The 15,454-nt window shown below is 41.3% G+C and overlaps 1 protein-coding gene and 1 long non-coding RNA gene across 2 annotated transcripts; one reads left to right on the top strand and one right to left on the bottom strand.

The window, feature by feature from the left end:
- Positions 1–431: 431 nt before the first annotated feature.
- On the bottom strand, positions 432–12,681 carry mknk2b (MAPK interacting serine/threonine kinase 2b). Its single transcript, XM_072389173.1, has 14 exons — positions 12,555–12,681; positions 11,745–11,957; positions 11,257–11,347; positions 10,998–11,099; positions 10,799–10,896; positions 8,595–8,674; positions 7,902–7,975; positions 7,696–7,800; positions 7,366–7,421; positions 7,069–7,164; positions 4,020–4,214; positions 3,768–3,932; positions 3,609–3,649; positions 432–3,496 (listed from the first exon to the last, which is right to left on the bottom strand). Exons 2-14 carry the CDS (start codon positions 11,793–11,795, stop codon positions 3,223–3,225), a joined length of 1,428 nt encoding a protein of 475 aa, XP_072245274.1. The 5' UTR covers positions 11,796–11,957; positions 12,555–12,681; the 3' UTR covers positions 432–3,222.
- On the top strand, positions 4,163–7,199 carry LOC140311699 (uncharacterized). The gene is made up of 2 exons (XR_011916922.1): positions 4,163–4,216; positions 7,071–7,199. It is a non-coding gene; the product is annotated as an uncharacterized lncRNA (long non-coding RNA).
- Positions 12,682–15,454: the final 2,773 nt, after the last annotated feature.

Raw genomic sequence — 15,454 nt, 5'->3', positions numbered from 1 at the left:
TTTACACCACCATGTTGGATCACAAATCATGTTGGATCTGTAGGGAGATCATAAGTTGGCACACGGGAGCTGCAGCTCTTGCAGCAGGTTGCATCAGTCTTGTCAGATGGGGCCTGTCTTTCTGAGAAGAGCGCCCCCACAGCTGCACTCCGTGTGACTAATGCAAGGTGAAACCAGTCACATTTCTGTACATGTGGAGACAAGCGAGATCATATTTACTAACAGCCAAGGACATATGTGATAGTCTGCCCACATATCAGAGAGTGTTACTGATAGAAGGATTTACCACGCAGAATCGGATGAGATGGCCTCAGCCAAAAGATAAGAACGCTAGTTAATATGAAACAAGTGATACTGGGAAAAGTGCTTGTCACAGTAGTTTTTGAGTTTAAACTTATAAATGTGACAAAAGACCCAGGCAAACGAAGAAAGTAGTTCAAAGCATTTTATTGAATTTTTTTTCAATTTTTTTTTTAGAAAAAAACAATACAAAATTATGTATCAACTGTTCATAAATGTTGCCTTGAGTGAACTGCAATCATTCACATGGTACAGTAAAGTGCATATCTTAAATCAAAATATCTTTTGTACTTGAAGGATTTTTGTACTTTAAATTTCTTCCCCTGAACACTAAGGGGCTTGGGGCGATTCAGTGTTAAAAATCAGGCGTCGGCTCAACACGCTTGAAGACTGTCAGTATAAACAGAAGAACCCCACATCGTGCCTATGAAAAGGAGCCGTTTATAGAACATTTGATCAATGTTGCTGGATTGCAAATTCTTCGCCTTCAGGCTACATTCAAACTGTGGGGAGGGTTGGTGATACTGTCCATCTGAATGACAAAATTTTAACACTTTGTTTAACTTCAAAATGACAAACGATACAAAACAGAGGCTGTAGGATATCATTTTGCCGCCCGCCCTTCCTCTTAAAAGGCAGTCCCAAAACACCCCCCTCCCCCCAAACTGCCATTTGATAGATAGTAGAAATGGTCATGACCAAGAAAACTCAGACTTTACCCATCAGGATATTACAGAGTACGGCCAAAGTGTGCGTTTACGAGTATCCAACCCTATCAAAAAGTAGGGACTAACTTGTATGAAGCTCAGAAGGGAGAAAAAGGCAGAATACTGAACTGTAAAGGTTTGGTTTTTGTTGTTTTAACCTCTAAAGATTGCCTTGATCTTCAGCCTAATGCTTTAAGATTGATAGCAAAGTAGTTTCCAAAACTAGAGAAAACAGCTGCATACTCAGATTCAAGTAAGTCTTATTATAAGACATAAAATCCCATAATGATGCATCTGTAGAAAGTATTTTTTTTTTTTTTTAGAACTATTACAGTGTTCTATTATCAGCATAACGGGTCCTTTGACACCATTTCCAGAGTACCGTCGCTGCAGTGCTAGCAACAGGACGTGGAATCTGACGTTTCCCCCCCACTGCTAAGTGATGGATCATGTTTTCAATGTCATGACGTGAACCCTCTTTGGTGAAATGGCTCCAGTGCTGAGACCTCATCACCAGTCCATTACCTGCCTGTTACAGAAAGAGCTTTGACTTATCGGAGTAATAAAAATTATTGCCAACTCTTACATATTGAAAAAAAAAAAATTAAACTTAAAAACTCTCCTTCACTGGGCATGAATGCTCCATCTCACCTCATACTCTGAACATAAAGGTTTTAAAAGGAAAATATCTCCTGAACAGCACCTGAATAAAAATCATACAAGATGAAAGCTTATCGACAGCAATACAAAATAAAAAAAGAAAGTGTGGCACATTGACGTGGAGTTTTCAAACATGAAGAATAAAGTAAACTTAATACAGCTAAATGTCTGGAGGATTTTTTTGTGTGGAATGTTTTCCTTTTGTTTTTTTTTCCTTTAATAAAATCTCATCTGCCTCTTACTTGTCATAATTTTTTGTTCTGGAAGGGGTGAGAAGACAATAAACGGCAACACCTTTTAAAGAAAAATGGTCCAAATAACTTAAATGTATTTGATCAACAAATTACACTCTGGTCAGTGGCCAAAATGTGCTTTTCAAACCCCCTTAACAGGAGTTGTTTTTACTGACAAAATATTTAAGTTTAAATATAATGCATAAATTCATCTGTAGGAAAAAAAGAAAAAATCCAAAAAAAAGGGAAAAAAAAGAAAAAAAAAGGACAATTTGTTAGAGCAAAGGAGACATGTCACAGATTCTTTACAATGAAAGTACCACTGACCCCATCTCACTTGTGAAGCCATTGAACATCATCTAGAAATAGCCTGTACCAACATAACCGGCATTACAAGCTCAGAATTTTTAGTTTTTGGGTTGCTTTACACCGTAACCAAGTTAAACAGCCGTATACCATTAGACTTGCCTGACAGCCTCCAACAATTGCTGTGGCCACCAATAATTTGTCATGTGGTCACATAAAAACTATGGATTGGTGAAACGGTAAGTTACAGCTTGTAGGGCACAGGTGAACATTCTTTGCTCTTGAAGCATTAAGTGCGTGGCCACCAAGCTGGATGAGTGCATGTGCCAATCTCAGACATTTACAGAAGAGGCTCAGATGTGAGGAATTTTAACTTAAATGTAGGAAAACAAAATCTTTGAGGAGTCCCTAGCCACAAAATGGACCACACCAGGCACAGACAGCATTGGCTTACAGCCCTCCGACCCCATATACTAAATCCTTTAGAGACAGAACAGCCTTCATCTTGGCATATTGCATAAGCTTGTACGTATCTGCAAATGGGCCTTTCATGCGTATACATACAGGCAAAGAGAACATTCCAGATAACTTAATTCACAGTGGATCCAGCTGTAACATGGGAGCAGCACAACAGGTTGTCCTTTGGTGTCTGAGCTTAGTTTCAAAGAAAAATGTTCTGACTGTATGGAGGAAGGGAAAAGGGAAAAGGGAAAAACAAACAAACATCTCCCAAATCATTAATTGGCCTTCCTCCCAAACCTGAATGTACACATTTGTGTTTCTTATATGCAGGCCCTGTGCTGATGTGCTTCAGAAGTGCTGGATAACGGCAGAAGGCATTTAGAGATAGGGCTGCAAGCAGCGTCTCCCTTTACAGCGGCATCAAAGCCTGAATAGCAGGGGAACCAAGGCCAGCTAGAATCAGAGAGAGGGGTCAGAAGTGGGTGGGAGAGTCTCAGGGCAGTCTTTGATCTGGATCCTAATTGTAAGTGAGGGTCAGAATTCCAGCTTCAGGTTCAGGCACAGTCTCCCACGATAACGAGAGGGGCCAGGAGCTGACGTAGCTCTGCAGCAGACACGGGTCCTCCTTTTGGCTGACTGTTTCGCTGCCTGCGCCTGGCCAGCTTGGACTTGGAAGGAGGAGTGAGGCGCACAGAGGAGCCAGTAGCGTTGACAACATATGGGACTTCCTGATGCTGTTGGTCTTCCATGTCATCCTGTTGAGCTAGCTGTCGGTTTACAGCCATGGCTTTGTCAGAAAAGAATGTCAGATCCCTGGTACTGCTGGTTCTGATGGACAAGAAGAGGAAAAAACAACCAAAACTGTAAAACAAAGGAGGTATACATGTTCCAAATATGCTATTTCAAAGCGTCTTAACTAGTCACAGCTCTAAAGTCTTACCTCTGATGTAAGATTGATGTTGATAAAGTGTCAGATGCACCCTGAATAGTAAAGAAGACATGTTTGTTTGTTAGAAACAAAGTCAAACACGATCAGGTCATCTTTGCTTGCATCACACGTGCCTGATATATGGAAGTGATCTGAAGGATTCAGACTTACCCCTTGCACCCAGATGTGCTGCAGCACCTGGCTGGCACTCAGGCGGTTTTTGGCATCTCGAACCAGAAGTTTGGATATCAGATCTTTGGCACTTGAGGAGATGTGAGCCCAGTCCTTCTCTGGAAACTCGTATTTTCCTTCCTGGATACTTTCAAACAAGGTGTTCTGGAAATGAACAAACAATCTCCATCAGTTACATTTGTCCAAACAGAGAAAAATGTCATTTTCGCTTCATCTCTTGTCCTGTGTTACCTGGCAGGTGTGGCAGGGTTCTCCCAATTCCCATCCACAGTCACCGCCACAGCGGCCTACAAATGGTGGGTAGCCACTCAGCATGATGTAGAGGATGACTCCAAGGCTCCACAGGTCACAGCGCTTGTCATAGATTGTAGCCTCTTCACTAAAGGCCTCAACTACCTCAGGTGCCATGTACTCTGCTGAACCACACTGTGGGAAGACAAACAGAAAAACAAGTTTGTTAGCCCTAGGGATGATGTAAAGCCGAGCCAACTATAGCAGAAATGAGGCCATCTAAAAGAAACGATCCTCTTAGCTGCTGCTGCACTCCTTTCAGCCTATACCTCGTGGTTGCATATAAAAGCTTGGAGTCTATTCTTGGGCAGTGTGGTGGTGGGGGAGGTCTGTATGACAGTCACATGCTTATCTGCACTGATGCAGCCATTTAAAATTTGTCATACAACTTTTCTCTGCTGAAGATCCCCGTTTGGAATATCGTGTTGTGAAGAGAGTGTAGACAGACAGCAGCTTTGAGTCACTGCTTTGGAGGCAAGGATAAACCCAGATCCTTCACTGTCTTATGTAGCCAGGGGAAAAAAAGAAAAAAATTAGGCCAAACACAGAGCGAGGGAAAGAGGATTGGCTGTTGTGGGTGGCCAGACACTGGGCTGGGCCCTGGATAGTTGCATAACTTTTAAACATAACTGGCAATATTTTTTGTAAAGAGAAGAAGGTTCTTAGTTCAGCAGAAGTTTTTTTTTTTACGAGTTACAGCAAGAATTAGGAATTGCAGATTTCCAAGTATATTCTGAATGCCAGATTGGGAAGAATTCCTTAACTTTTAAAGCTGTAACTCAGTCTGCATAACTGCTCACACTGAGTAGGAATTCATTGTGTCCCTGTACCATGTACCAGCTGTCTCTAAACTCCACCTCCACCCTGCTGCTTCCTTATATAATAAAATTCACTGCACAGACAAAGCTGCCTCTGTAAAAATCCCTACCCCCACATTTCCAACATGAACAACATGTCTGGTGACTGCGAACAGAGACGAGCACCAAGGATTCAGACAGCTGTTAAATACACGCAAACCAAAAGACAAACAGCGGATATTTTGGTCTTAGGTGTCTAAAAAAAAAAAAAAAGGGCATTATAAAATACAAAACAAGTCGAGAAGTAGACAGCCAGTCCAGTGCTGCTTATATCTGCCACTGAAAAGGCAGAGGTGGTGCAGCAAAATGGTAATCGCAGCACTTAGCAATCTTAACTCTTATTTGTCCTTTCTGTACACCTTGACGGTAAAATTGTTCCCATACCTTCCTGTAAGCTGCTAATCAGCAGAATTAGTTGGTATTGCAACCTGGGGCTTTCCTGAAACCATGTGACGAGTCAGACCACACTGATACCACTGATGACACACACCTCTGCTGTTTGTCAACGACAGGATTATCAGAAGAGGCTTAGAGGAAGAAGACCTTGGTTTCTAACTGCTGCAGAAAAACCTTGACATTTCAGGCAAAGCAGACAAACTGTGCAGAGTTTTTCCCCACAGAAAAGTCCCTTTCAGGTCACACTATACACAGCACAAACGCCTCAACAATGATGTTTAAACACATTCAGAGATACCAATAACTTAGCAATAAATGTCACATTGCGTTATACTGTGCAACAGCAGCTGTAGGAATGTGGTTAAAAGGGGGGGGGTTACAAGTGCCACTAGCGAAATGAAAATCAGATAACATTGTTCTTGTGATCAAGGCAACAAAAACAAGCCAAAGCGCATGACCAGACTGAAAATTTGTCCCTCCCAGTTACCCTCCCCCGCCCACAGATTTAGCCAATCACAGCTCAGTTGCTAGGTGTAGGGGAGAAAAGACTCAGATTTCTAGAACAAGCCTTTTGCAGAGCCATTGTATGAAAAACAAAAAAAAAAAAATGCAGACCAGCACAAGTGTTGCTGGGGCCTCTGGGCGGAGACTAAGCTAAAAGAGGGATGTTTTTCTCTCGCACCACAGGACAGAAATGGGAAACGAGAGTTTGTATTTTGGTTTTAATGAAACTTCATGCCCAAGGACACCATCTTGTAAGTCTTTGTCACATTTCAAGGCAATTATACCGTGTCCTGACCTGAGGAGTCCATCCCCCCCCCCCCCCCAAAGAAAACCTAGTGGGTCCAAAACTCTGTTGAGTCTAGGCTCAACAAAGATGACAGAGTTGGGATACAGATAATTTCCAATAAAAATGATCTGTGCAACATAACTATACTCAACTTTACAGCAGACTAAACATAACGCCTCTAAACCATCTCGCCTTAAGGTCAGAGATATGCTCTTCACCCATTATCTTTGCAAAAGGAAGATAAAGATAGTCACATGGTGTTTGAGCCCACACCCACACATTCCTGCAGGCTAAACTGATTTTCTTCAGCTGCATCTATTCACTTCAGCAGACTACATGTTGACATATGCAGAAAGCTCTCCAGTTCAACTTTACCATTACTCTGTTGTATCAACTACCCCACCTTTTTGGACTGCTTCCAGACATATTACTTTGTGTTGCGACAACAACATTAGGTTTAAACAATCATAGCCTCGACACAAATGGGACTCAATATTTACCACTGATAAGGAACAGGACGTTGACGTTTACCTAAAGGCATCCTTTCCAAGGATACCATTATAAAAAGGGGGTAATTCAGTAAATAGTTCAAGCCATTTCAGGGAAGCTCCACGACAATGAACCGTTATAACCTCAAAACAACTCTCTCTCAATCAGTAAGCTATCCTGAAGCAAACACCGCTGAGTATTGCTTAACAGGCAATTATTAGTATATTAGGCATGATAAAGATGTTTTACAGCGTAAAAAACATCCTTATCTGCAACAAGGACACAAACCACAATATCAGCATAAGTGACCGGTTCCTTGCTATAAACTACAATTAAAAACAATGTCAAGCAGATTACATTTTCCTTCCCACAAAAACCACACCCATTAAAAAAAAAAAAAAAAAAAAAAAAAGGCGATAAAAGATTAAAGATGAGGAAAGTAAGGAGATTGACTTACAGGAGTCAAGAGTTCAGGGGTAGAGATAGGTGAGCTGTCACTGTTCAGCTTGATCCCGCTGCCCAAGTCAAAGTCACAGATCTTAACTGGAGAAATCTGACAGAAGGAAAACATGGTAATGATTTTCATTTCAGATCATTTGATATAGGAATAATAATAAAATAATTATTTTTTAAAAAAGGTCAAAATTCTATGCAGATTTATTATAAATGGCACCAACATCACCATGAGGCAAACCTATTGCAGTTTATAACTTTATTTGTTACCCTTTGAATCAACAGAAAGTAATAAACTCACTTTGTCTGCACTCTCACAGAGAATGTTTTCAGGTTTCAGATCTCTATGTGCCATTCCTGAAAAAGAAAACGATAAAAAGCATCAGTATTCATTGCGCTTAAGTGAAAAAAAGGATTTTCTGAAGTATGATTCAAAGTACAAACTGATCACTTTGCTAGTTTCAGCAATATAAATTTGTGTTTTTGTCACCGGTCGATTTGAACAGGAACATTTTAGCTAAAGCTAAAGTTGTCTATTCCAAACTGCTGGGTAAAAACCCATCTTCTACACATTTATCTTTTTTTTGGGAAAAGACAAACATTTACCACCATTATGTTCAAGTAGTCTTACCCTTGTTATGCAGAAAGTCTAGAGCGCTGGCAATGTCATACACAATAACGCTGGCTTCCTGCTCACTGAAGTGCTGTCTCTTGTGAATCTGTGCCAAAACTGAACCTAACAGGGAGGATTAATGAGAGTGAATCAGCCCTATTAAAAAGCTAAATGTAAATCACATGCAAAGACAAACATTGGCAAGATTATACAGCAATACTTACCTCCTCTAAGCTTTTCAAACACCAGGTAGAATTTGTCCTCCTCTTCAAAGAACTCCACAAGCTCCAGGATGTTCCTGCAGAAAGAGAAACAAAGTGGTTAGTAATGTCCCACAGAACGGGGAGGAGGAAAAGAAAATGCTAAAAACCATGCAAACTCATACAGGTTTTGACCAACAGCACCTAGAACTTGAAGGACTGGTTGCTTATAAAGAGCAAAGAGCAGGGTTTTTTTAAGCCCTGGATGTTCTGCATTACCACTGAACTCACATTTGTGAATACTAGAAAACTGCCTTCTGAGGAAGAGTACAGGTAGGTCACAACACAGCCTATGCAACAGTGAAAGAGAAGTGCGCTTTGGCAGTATTGATGGGAAGAAAGGAGAAAAAAAAAAAAAGTAATTTCTACAGACTGATATATTTGTACCTTATAACATAACCGATGTGAAACAACCAGATATCGACCTCCTATAGTTTAGGTCGACTCCTTTCTCGTCACAATCTGAGCCATCTCTCCTTGGCTGACTGAAGCAAAAGTACTATAACGCTCAAATCAAATGCTTAGCACTTCAAGCCCCGTCACAGAAACTTTGTGGCACCAAAAGTGGAATGCATCTTGTGATGCAGGACAAACTGGGTCTCTCAGTCTGCAGGACTGTCTAGTGCTATATGTTTTTAGACAACAGCAGTACATTACCTGTGGCCCTGGCACTGATAGAGCATCTCAACCTCACGGAAGACACGGCTGCGGCTGTGACCTGGTCTTTTTTCAATGATCTGGAACAGGAACAAATTCTAGTTAAGAAACATGTAAATAAAGGCAGTAGTTTTAAGAAAAACTGAGCTCATTCGTCTGTGAAAATAAACATTCAGGCACTGCCACCCTCTCACTCTGCACCACAAAAAAAAAAAAAAAAAAAAAAAAACCCTGCCCACAGCCATGTTTACACTAGAACAGACAATATTGGCAAGATTATACAGCTTTTACACAGTACCTTACAATTTGCTGCCTGCAAGACCACACCTGAAGTTTAACTGCAATCAAACATTATCCTGCCCTCTGGCATAATTGCAAAGATAGTTTGACCTACTTTCAGCTGGGCCCACAGACGGCAAGAGACCAGACTGAGAATGAAAACTCATCTGTATTTGTGTGTGTATGTATATGTGTATATACCCCTTTCGTGCTACCCACAGTTATGTGTTAAGAGCTCTTAAGTGTTCATAACTGTTCTCTTAACATCCCCACAAGTTAATCCAAAACTGTTTATGATAACAACAGAAAATTGTCTAAAAATAACCGCTTCCTAGAACTAAGCTACAGAGGCCACCAGCTGCATGATACCCTGCCAGACAGAGACAGACTGCTGACACCAAAGCAAAAGGCCTGAATTTTCCAGCCAGGGTTGGTTATTGTCTGACTGGGAGGCGGTGTATGGCTCCCTTCCTGGTTACTGGATTACAGCTGGTATTGAAGCCCAGTGAGGAGAGTGTTGCAATGTGTGTGAAGGATTAATGCACAGACAAGAGACCCATGAACAGTCCAAAGCCTGTTCACTTTTCAGTCTGAGTCAGCAGGAATAACAGTCCCCAATTAGCACACTTTCTGCTGATCATAACAAGACTGTATATTAGGAAATGGAAAAATGGATAGCTACCATACGAAGGTAAGGAGGCATATACTGCAAAGCTAGATTTATGGTAGTTCATCCAGATCGGCGATCAAAGCACAACCTACTGGCAGAAGAAGTCTTCACTAAATCTTACTCCGGGTTCAAACGTCAACCCAGGATTGTGAAATAACACCTTAAAAGTTTTGTCTTTGAGTCACAGACTGACATGTCCAGCACAGCTCTTTGCTTGTCCTTGGATTTCTGAGGCTTTTGCAATATGAGGACGCAACCCAAACGACCCGCCCCCAACATCACCATGTCTGGAGGGGGAGGGGAGAGACAGGACATCTGGCAGGAGCAATCTCAAGCCCCCCCCCCCCCCCCCCAAACTCTCAGAAGACCTTCAACAATCACAAACTTTCATGCCTCCTCCCCCAGAATTGAAACATCCCAAGGGATCTACCAAACTATCCTGGGTGTAGATAAACGAACTCAGTGCATGGTGACTTAAATATTAATGAGAATGATATGGACACTTGTACAAAGGGGAGTCAGGTTTTTAATCTATCGCTTTAAAAGAATTTACCTGCAAACTGTTACAAGAATAAGTATTCTACAAAGTTCTAGCTCCCAACAAGGAAATGAGAAACTATGTAAAAGTACCAAAAGGTAGGAAGTCCCCAGAAGTCATGACATGTATTCACATGCCCACACCCCTGAAGGAAAAGAGAAAGAAGTAGAGAACTGTTCTGAGTGAGAACAAAGTAGTGTAAACACCCTGGGTCACAGCCCTCATCCGTTGCCCCTCCTTCCTCTGTGGGTTTTGTTTTGGCACAGTTAGCAGAACATAATGTTCTCGCTACGAGCGTCCTCTGTAGGCAATAAGAATAAAGTAAAGGGGTGGGTATATCCCTCCCAGCTCGCCGATAGGCTCACAAACTGAAAACAGTGAAGAGAAGTGTCCGATAACTGCAACAGTGCATAAGTAGCACGGAGGAAACACTTGCAGACATTAGCTTTGAGGCCTGATCTTGATCAACAGATTTCTACTGACTTACATCCAGTAGCCTTATTTGCTTACATCTCACTCCTGATCAGCATTTAATGATTCAGGGGCCTCTGCAACATGCCTCTAAATATTCATAGTGATGTCAGCACAGTCCTAGGGATTTAACATATCTAAATGGGTTGCCAGCCACTGTCTCCCACACAGATAAGTGGCATGTGGAAATAGCTGCAGTGTTTTCAAATACACCCTAGTCATGCACAATAGGTGGCTGTGTCTTACCTTGACGGCATACTCCTTGTTTGTGATTAGATTGATGCAAGTTTGCACTCTGGCATAAGCGCCCTCCCCCAACACTTCATCTTGCAGTCTGTAGACATCTGTGTCAGAAAGAGCAGGTCAGGACAATTATATATCATAGCATTTAGTCAAGTTTTGTGAATAACGTCAATATAAAGTTATAGGCGGTAAAAGCTTTTACCCTCGAATCGCCCAGAGAAACTGTCAGTTGCCCGGCAACGCTTTTTCTTCTTGTTTCTCTTCTTGGCATCGGGAATGTCAATAGGCTGGCTGGAAGGCATGTCTAACAAAATGAGAGTATCAAAACTACCATGAGCTGGCAAATAAGAGTCGAAACACACTTTAAGAAGACTAAGAGGGGGGACAAAAGTCTATGATTTATCACATCTATAGGAAGTGTGATAGGCAGTAACAGTATTCCGGACACTTAAAATACTCACCATGTCTTGGGGAGGATCCAAAATTAAACGACGAATCAATAAGATGGGATCCATTCTTGGTAAAGTCCTCTGATTCAAAGGGATTTTGTCCCTAAAAAGCCAATAAATAACCTTGTTATAGTATGCAGTCTAAACCGGTTATTCATAACTGATAATGGCTGTCGTCATCCAACTTCCAAGGCCCATAAAATCAAAGTACAGTTGTAAAGATAAAAGCCCATCTGATAATACAAGAGTAAAGTTGGCTTAATGAGCTCATATCACAATTTCTGTAACAATTCTTTTATTATTAGCTCCAACATATTTAAATCAAGAAACCCATTTCCTCCACTCGCACGTGTTAGCAGGCCATATCCATGTCAGCATTAAGATGGGGGATAGCAACAGATGTGTTTATATATAGATAAGTGAAGTCCCCCCAGTGCAGGCTTCCCAAAGGGCGTGATTACAGCAGTTCAGCATCTTTCCTCCTTGGACTTCAAGCTCACCTTGAAGGAGCGGTGGAATCCTTTGACTTCGGTTATCTTATTTTGCACCATATTGTCTCGGTTTGTGGTGGATGTCTTGGCGGATGTGCGGCGGCAGTGGTGTCTGGGGTATCAATCTGCACTACTCCGAAACAGATAGTTGTCTCAGAGAGAGTCGCTAGTGATGACACTGCGCTAGCTGGTCAGCTTGCTGCGGCGCTTTAAACGGGAGCCCTAAGGACGACACCGCAACGTTACTTTCCACAGCACTGAAACAAGTCACTCGATTAAACTCAAGAAAACTGCTACAAGCCACGTTCAACTGAACATGTCACCAAATGACAAATTAGTACAGATTTGTGACATGCTAATGGGGGTACGATTTAACAATAGCAACCGCTACTTAGCTACAGAGTACATTTAATTAGTCTAAGCTAACTGGTCAGTTGCACACATGTAATCAATTAAGGAAACCTTTGAATGAAATAAACGACTCAAAATACAACCGTTTCACCAACATGAATACATAATGTCTGGAAACCACGCAGTCTTCAGTAAAACATTTGACGCGGCTGCAACGGCCGCAGGGAGGCCAACATCCGTTAAGCTAACTTATATTTCAGTGGCACTTTAACCAACCAGTGCACGCGAAATGACTGTTAAACGGATTTGTAATTGCCGTTAGACATCAACGACAAAAAAACAAAAACAAAACAAACAAAAAAAAAACAGTTAGTAGCTAATAATACCGCATTGGAAATTCAGCAGCATAAAAAGAGGCCTTAAATTATAATTTGCTGAATTAAATAAATAATAACGCTTGTTACTCACCCCGTTGTTAGTTTTATAGCTCCAGCGTTAGCGTCGTTGTTTCACCCACTGCTTCTACAGCCGCAGAGGGCGGTCAAGGGAGGGGGGATACGCCTAATAGTTGGTACGTGGAAGGTGGCTGGAAAGCTACAGCGTGGGTGATTTTATAACCTCCCGCTGACTCCACCCTCCTCACGATTGCGTCAACATGCTGGATGGATCACGTGCCTTCTAGAAAAGAAAACCATGGCAAGGTTCCATTTCATTTAATTTGTACATTCATGTCCTCCTCTCAAGGAAAAAAAGTAAAAACTATATTTAACGTACTACACACAACCCAGAATATATTATGGCTTAATGATAGTCTCTATTTATGTATTTAATAAGGCTTTAATTAGATTTCAAGACATAGGTCCGTAAAAAGCAGTTAAATAAATCAGTAAGATATCTGAATTGGTATTCGACCAGTGAGCTGTGTTTTGTTTCAGAGGCCTGGCCTCGGGATGTATAGAGGAAGGAAATGGTGACTACGTGCGTGTCGACACAGTACTGTTATGTGAGGAGCTTTGTGGAGACGAGAGCAACTTGTGGTCAAACTCGATCTTCACGTTTAGACGGAAACATATTAAATCAAAGCCTAGCTTTATGATTCCGATGCTGCAAAACAAAGCAACGTTAAAAGTCAAACATGGAGGGGGTCAGTCTATTTTAATGAAAGAAGAAGTGCAAGCAGCATCACATCGCTCTACCTCCTCTTTGTGTGTCACAGAAATGTAAGAACTATATTTATAAAGCCATAATCATCGCTCATACACCCAGTGATGTATGATTATGGTGAGGTGGGTGTTCAGAGAAATCCCCATCTGAGTCACTGCATGCAGCTTTGCACAGAGTGGTCAATGTAAATGCTTCTGAAGCGATAAAACCAGTGATTGAACCACAGGTTAGCTGTTTTACTTAAAGGCCTTGCATTCAGTTATTTACTGAATATGAGTACATAAAGTATATACCATGAGAAATATAACTGTCGGCGCTGCATACTGGTTGATTTCTTGTGACTGTTAAGGTTGCATTTAGCCACGTTTCATAATGTCACACAGCTGTGAAATACATGTCGTACACGTTTGCGATATACATATCATAGGGGGTGACAAGCAGGTGTGTAAACAAGCCACGGTCCCCACATTCTGTGATGTTTGATGACGCACAGATGCACGTTTTGGAGCCAGATCGGGAGATTGTTCAGATGAGGGTGGTGGCATTGTGTCACGGTTGTGATAATGAAAGCAATCCAGGTACTCTGATGTCTTAGAGATCACGCGTCTCTCTTGACCCATCTGCTAATTGTGAGATGCCGCAGCAATATTGCCACAGACTTGGCACACTCATGCAGTATTTCCAGAGATCAAATGTGGCTTGCAGTCAGCAGAGTCTTTCCTCATATCTGCATTGTCTGTGTAAATGTATTAATTAATTATGTTAAGATATTCCCAACAGGAAAAATATATAATTCTTTGTATTTTACCATGTGTTGCATTATCTGCTAGAAGTCTAAATGCTATATCATTCCATGTGTTTTTTTCCCCCTCAAATTGTATGTATTCCCCTGTTACTTATCATTGCAAATAATTATTTGTCCACTGTCCTACTCTTTGTAGAATTGATATATAGTTTATCAAGGGTGTTTTTAGTGAAAACCATGTAAGGCTTGTTGTTGGTTGTCAGCAGTCTTGTGACCGGAGACTCTGTGCCTCTCCTCCTCCTTCTTTTACCTTCCGCCCCTCAAACATAAACTTAATGGTAGCAAACATTACGCAAGCTTTTGGCCCATGCTCTGTAGCAAAGAGAACACGGTGTAGTCGAGGCTTTTTGTAGGAAAACAAGATCTCACTTGGAAGTGCAAGGGGTGGGTCTGAGTTACATCAGGTCAATGGAAAGAGGAATGAATACCTTCATTTTCTGAAGCCAGAAATTTTCCCGGGGAGGGGGCCATCTTTTTAGATTGAGGTTATTCCAGTCTGAAATTTGATATGACAGAGGTGTGTCTCTGTTGTTGTGTTCACCATGTTAACTGCAGCTCAGAGGTTCTTCCTCTGCGACGTCCCAATGCCTCATACCATGCTGGTATGATAAGATAAGATAAGATAAGATAAACCATTCTAATACTGTTTTAAATGTAATTTGCTGATATCATTGGTAAATCATATTGATATAAACTTCTTGGATCCAAATACTGACCATTCTGCAATGACTCTTAACTCTAAACTCTTGTATTATATCAATTTTCCTGCTGCACTAAATATATGCAGGCTGAATTTGGGGGGTGAATGGTACAAAGTCATGCAAGAGACAACTAAAACATTGCTTTTCATGTCGTCGTAAGAAATATTGAACCTGAATAGTGCACAAAGTGTAAACATCACACAGCCTTAGATGAAATATGTGGAAACATGAGTATGTATGAGCAACCATGTGAAAGTTTGGGATAAGATGCAAAGGTGGAAACAGAATTCCTTCCAAACTGTTCCAGTCAAAGCTTACAGTGTCTATAACTATGACAGTAAAAGATATAAAAGCGCAAAAATACATTTTAGATTCATATTATTGATAGAAGATGACTGACACACTGAAATGACCTCATTCAGGCACAGTTTGAACCTATAGGACTTGTTGGCTAAAATATTCCTTCAGTACAAACAGTGCAGGATAACAGAAGTCATACCTGCAAATGCATTCATAAAATTTTGTTTTGGGCGCATACGAGTAACACTGTCAAAGGCCACCAGGATTTGTGAGCTACACACAGCCAGATCTCTTACACTGTTACAATCGCTTGCATACTTTTCTCAAGTTGGACGGTCGCAGTGTCCCAGAATGCTGTTTGCACCCTCTCCAAGAAACCCTCTCAAAACAAAATGCTT

Source organism: Leuresthes tenuis, unplaced genomic scaffold, assembly GCF_036924035.1.
Source record: "Leuresthes tenuis unplaced genomic scaffold, fLeuTen1.0.hap1 SCAF_7, whole genome shotgun sequence".
In the NCBI taxonomy this organism is placed as follows: Eukaryota; Metazoa; Chordata; class Actinopteri; order Atheriniformes; family Atherinopsidae; genus Leuresthes; species Leuresthes tenuis.
The sequence above is the reverse complement of the archived record's forward strand: the minus strand, read 5'-3'. Positions and strand labels throughout refer to the sequence as shown.